General features: G+C 38.8%; 1 gene segment (V, D, J or C); it reads left to right on the forward strand.

Moving 5' to 3' along the window:
- The first annotated feature begins 2,106 nt into the window (after positions 1 to 2,106).
- On the forward strand, positions 2,107 to 3,272 carry LOC122808013. The segment is given in 2 exon segments: positions 2,107 to 2,188; positions 2,899 to 3,272. Coding segments are annotated over 2 exon segments (411 nt in total).
- Positions 3,273 to 3,501: the final 229 nt, after the last annotated feature.

A 3,501-nucleotide genomic window follows, 5' to 3' on the forward strand; every position in this document is an offset into this window, starting at 1 on the left:
TTTTGTTTGCCATTCTTTGGTTTTTGGACTTTTAAAAATCTTCTGTAGTGCAGGTTTAAGGCAATATTCCACATAGAAAATGACAGAAGCATCTATTTGTAATAATATATGCTGCTCTGTAGTCCGCAAACATCATCAGCATTTCTGAAGTTATTTGACTGTGCTTTCAGATATTTTGCTCCCTTGTTACACACTGTGCCAATCATTTTGGAGTAGAAAGGATGAGAGATGTTGACTGCAATATCAGCATGGAACAACTTAATGAGGAACGAGCCCAAGGATGTAGGTATCAACATGCCCATAAAGCAACCAAACACTGTAAAAAGAAACATGATGGTTCAAATGTCCAGATTTACACAAAATGTTTTGATTTTAGCCTCATATTTTTTATGTTTCTCATAACATTTGTGGTTTTCTGGCACATCAGTGAGGATTGAAATTGCTAATGAATGAGACACAACTGAGTTTCAGACTTCACATATTTCAGAAAATGCACGCTAATGCAAAACATATTATCCTAGCAACTTTCTAACTTTGTAAGTGGGAAGTTCTGTTCCTGATGTTGGCCCTTTGCTCCCCCGTTATTTTTGGCTTCCTTTATATATGTATTACTGCGGTGGTGGTGCTGCGGTAGCGTTGTCGCCTCATAGTAAGATGCAGTCCGGTTCGATTCTCAGCTAGAGCATCTTCTGTGTGGAGACGTGCGTGAATGGGTGTACATTCATTGAAGGTTGCGCGTTAGACCTGGCAAGTTGGTAGGTAAAAATCTACTGCCAATCATTAGCGGACTGGTGTTCCGCTGTGGCGACCCCTAACCGGGAAAAGCCGAAAGATACAACAGAGACTGAGAGGTGTAAACATGGCTGCAAGGTACTGAGATCCCTTTGCACCTGTAGAGAATACAGAAGAGGAGATGGGTGGGATATATAGCAGAAACTTTGACATGCCTCACTGAAAGTAACGGGTACCGAGAATGAGCAGTATTTCAGAAAAGGGGATCCTGAGACAAGACGATGCAATTCAGACTTAAAGGGCCCAAGTTTAGAGGCCAGAATATTGACACCTATTTTGTTTCCCTGTTAACGCAAAGAAATCAGTAGATGTCTGTGGAAAACAGACAGCCGTCATGTATATAGTAGGACAGGGAAATCTGTCTGTACTTCTAAACTTGGACGGCAGGGGTCAGTTAATTAAATAACGGGGAGGAGTAACTCTGATACCTTTCAGTTTCATCTCCAGATATGTCAGTTTGCTATAACAACTTCGCAGTAAGCCAGGAGCTGCACTCCACAAAGTCTGGAACCGGTGAGATCCATCTCTAGGGTTGCCACCTTTTCAAATGCCCAAAGTGGGACATTTTTTGTAGAAATGTGCAATTTTGCAGGACAGACTTACCCAAGGGGAGTGCAAAGGACAGAACTTCACTGTTTTTGTCCAAATAAAAGCTTATTCTTGTAGCATATGAGTTGCTTATGCTATTTCATATATTTAGGTGTTTCAGATGCAAAATAACTGTTTTATGCAACTATTAAAGAAAACTTAGTAAATATTTTTTGCCTTAAAATCTCAGGACATTTGCCATTTTTTAGATTTTTTCTCAGGACAAAACTACCCAAAGTGGGACTGTCCCTCGCAAAGAGGGACAGGTGGTAACCCATCTCCTAGTCACCCAGGCTGCTGTATTGAACAAGTGTGGGAGTGTGAAAGAAGTACTGCGTAAAATATAAAGTATACCTCTTAACTGTCCAGATTTTTGTCTCATATTATTGACCTATTCCACATAAAATATGTGTTTTCCGGCAAATCACTGCAAGTTGAATTCATTAAATAATGACTAGTTGAATTTATGACTTCATATCCCTCGAAAAATGCATGCTAACACAACTGTTAATCTAGCAATTTTCTGAGTTTATAAGAACAATATTTAAAATCTGTCCCTGTTTGGAAGGCCTTCGTCCCTCCTTTATTTTATCTTTTGTTCAGTTTTCTTGTGCTGAAAGGTTGAGAGGTATGATCTGAAGGGTGGTTCCGGAAACGTGTTTGTTTTTTTTCTTTCAGTTTACTGAGGTGTCTTTTTCTATTTGTGCATAGAAGAGCCGTGTACTTTCACATTTCCTTGCATTGCCTCAAGAAGCGATGAAATTGTTTCGAAGTGCTACTGTTCTTTGCATTTTGCTTTGGATGCCACGTAAGAGATGAATTTAGAAATACCCTGAAGCACAAAGTTAAAAACCACGGGCAATATTGCATGCACGCTGTTGTTAAATACGCTTATAAAGAGATCGGGTCGGGATATGGGGATTTTTTTTCTTTTCAAATTTATAAAATTAGAATATTCTCTAATTATTATTCTTATTTTTTTCAAGTTTTTAAAATGAGAATATTTTAATTATTCTTACTATTTTTTTCTTGACTTTCCTAAATGAGCAGTCTTGTGGATGGAATATTCGTTTTATTACTTTAAGCTGGTTCATTAAAACTTTACGCATCTACCTCAGATAAGATATTATCAACTAATGCAAAAGATGGGTAATATATTATAGAAGAAATTATCGACAAAAAATGTATAGGGAATACCTGTGGCAGGGCGGACCGTAAAAAATGGAACCGCTGGGAAAATATTTGTATCACAATAGTTGTGACTGAGATAGTACTTCAGACGCAAACCTAAGGATACTAGATACCGTATGAATAAATAACGTAGGTAGATGGTTTTCTGACAAAAATGAAGGTTTCGGGATTATTTATTAATTTTGTAATTTAAGCGTGTTGTCATTGGTGTAATTTGTCTCTCATCAGTGCACAATATAACGATAGTTCAGTCAGTGAATAAAATAATTACTTTCCAGGTCCTTCTCTTGTCCTTTTTAATTCTTTTTTTCTATTTACTGGACACAGATCACTGCAACTCCATCATAGTTCAGCAGTCTCCCATGGTACTTAAGAGACCCGGTGAATCGGCGGAGCTCTATTGCCATCACGATGACAGCAGCTACCCCAACATCTACTGGTACCAACAGCCGGAGGGTCGTGGTGGGCTGAAGCTCATGACCTACTCCTTTAGCACTGGAGATGCTACAGATGAAGAGGAGTTTAAAGGGAGATTAAACACCATCAGGGACGGTGCTCAGAAAGGCTGGGTCACCATCAAAAACTTAAAAAACACCGACACGGGATTGTATTTCTGCGCAGCAAGTATGCACAGCGACACAGCTCTGCTGAGGAGGGTGCAGAAAACTCCCTATGACGTTCCGTAGCTCTTACGTGTGCCTCATTGTGAGGAATAATCCTCATTTTGAGTCTTAAAAGTGACCCACTGAAAGGGTCGGCAACACATTCATTATAAAGAATTTTAAACTGACATTCATATTAATTAATGCCATATTTAAGTCATGAAAGGTTGAGTGCCATGGCTGTTACTGTTGCACCACCTTTGCTGCTATGTTTGAACAAATCTAGGAAGTAATATTGCTAATGGAAATTAGCAGAAGATTAAATAGA

The sequence above is a fragment of the Protopterus annectens genome, chromosome 8.part0, assembly GCF_019279795.1.
Source record: "Protopterus annectens isolate FY-2018-M chromosome 8.part0, PAN1.0, whole genome shotgun sequence".
Lineage (NCBI taxonomy): Eukaryota > Metazoa > Chordata > Ceratodontiformes > Protopteridae > Protopterus > Protopterus annectens.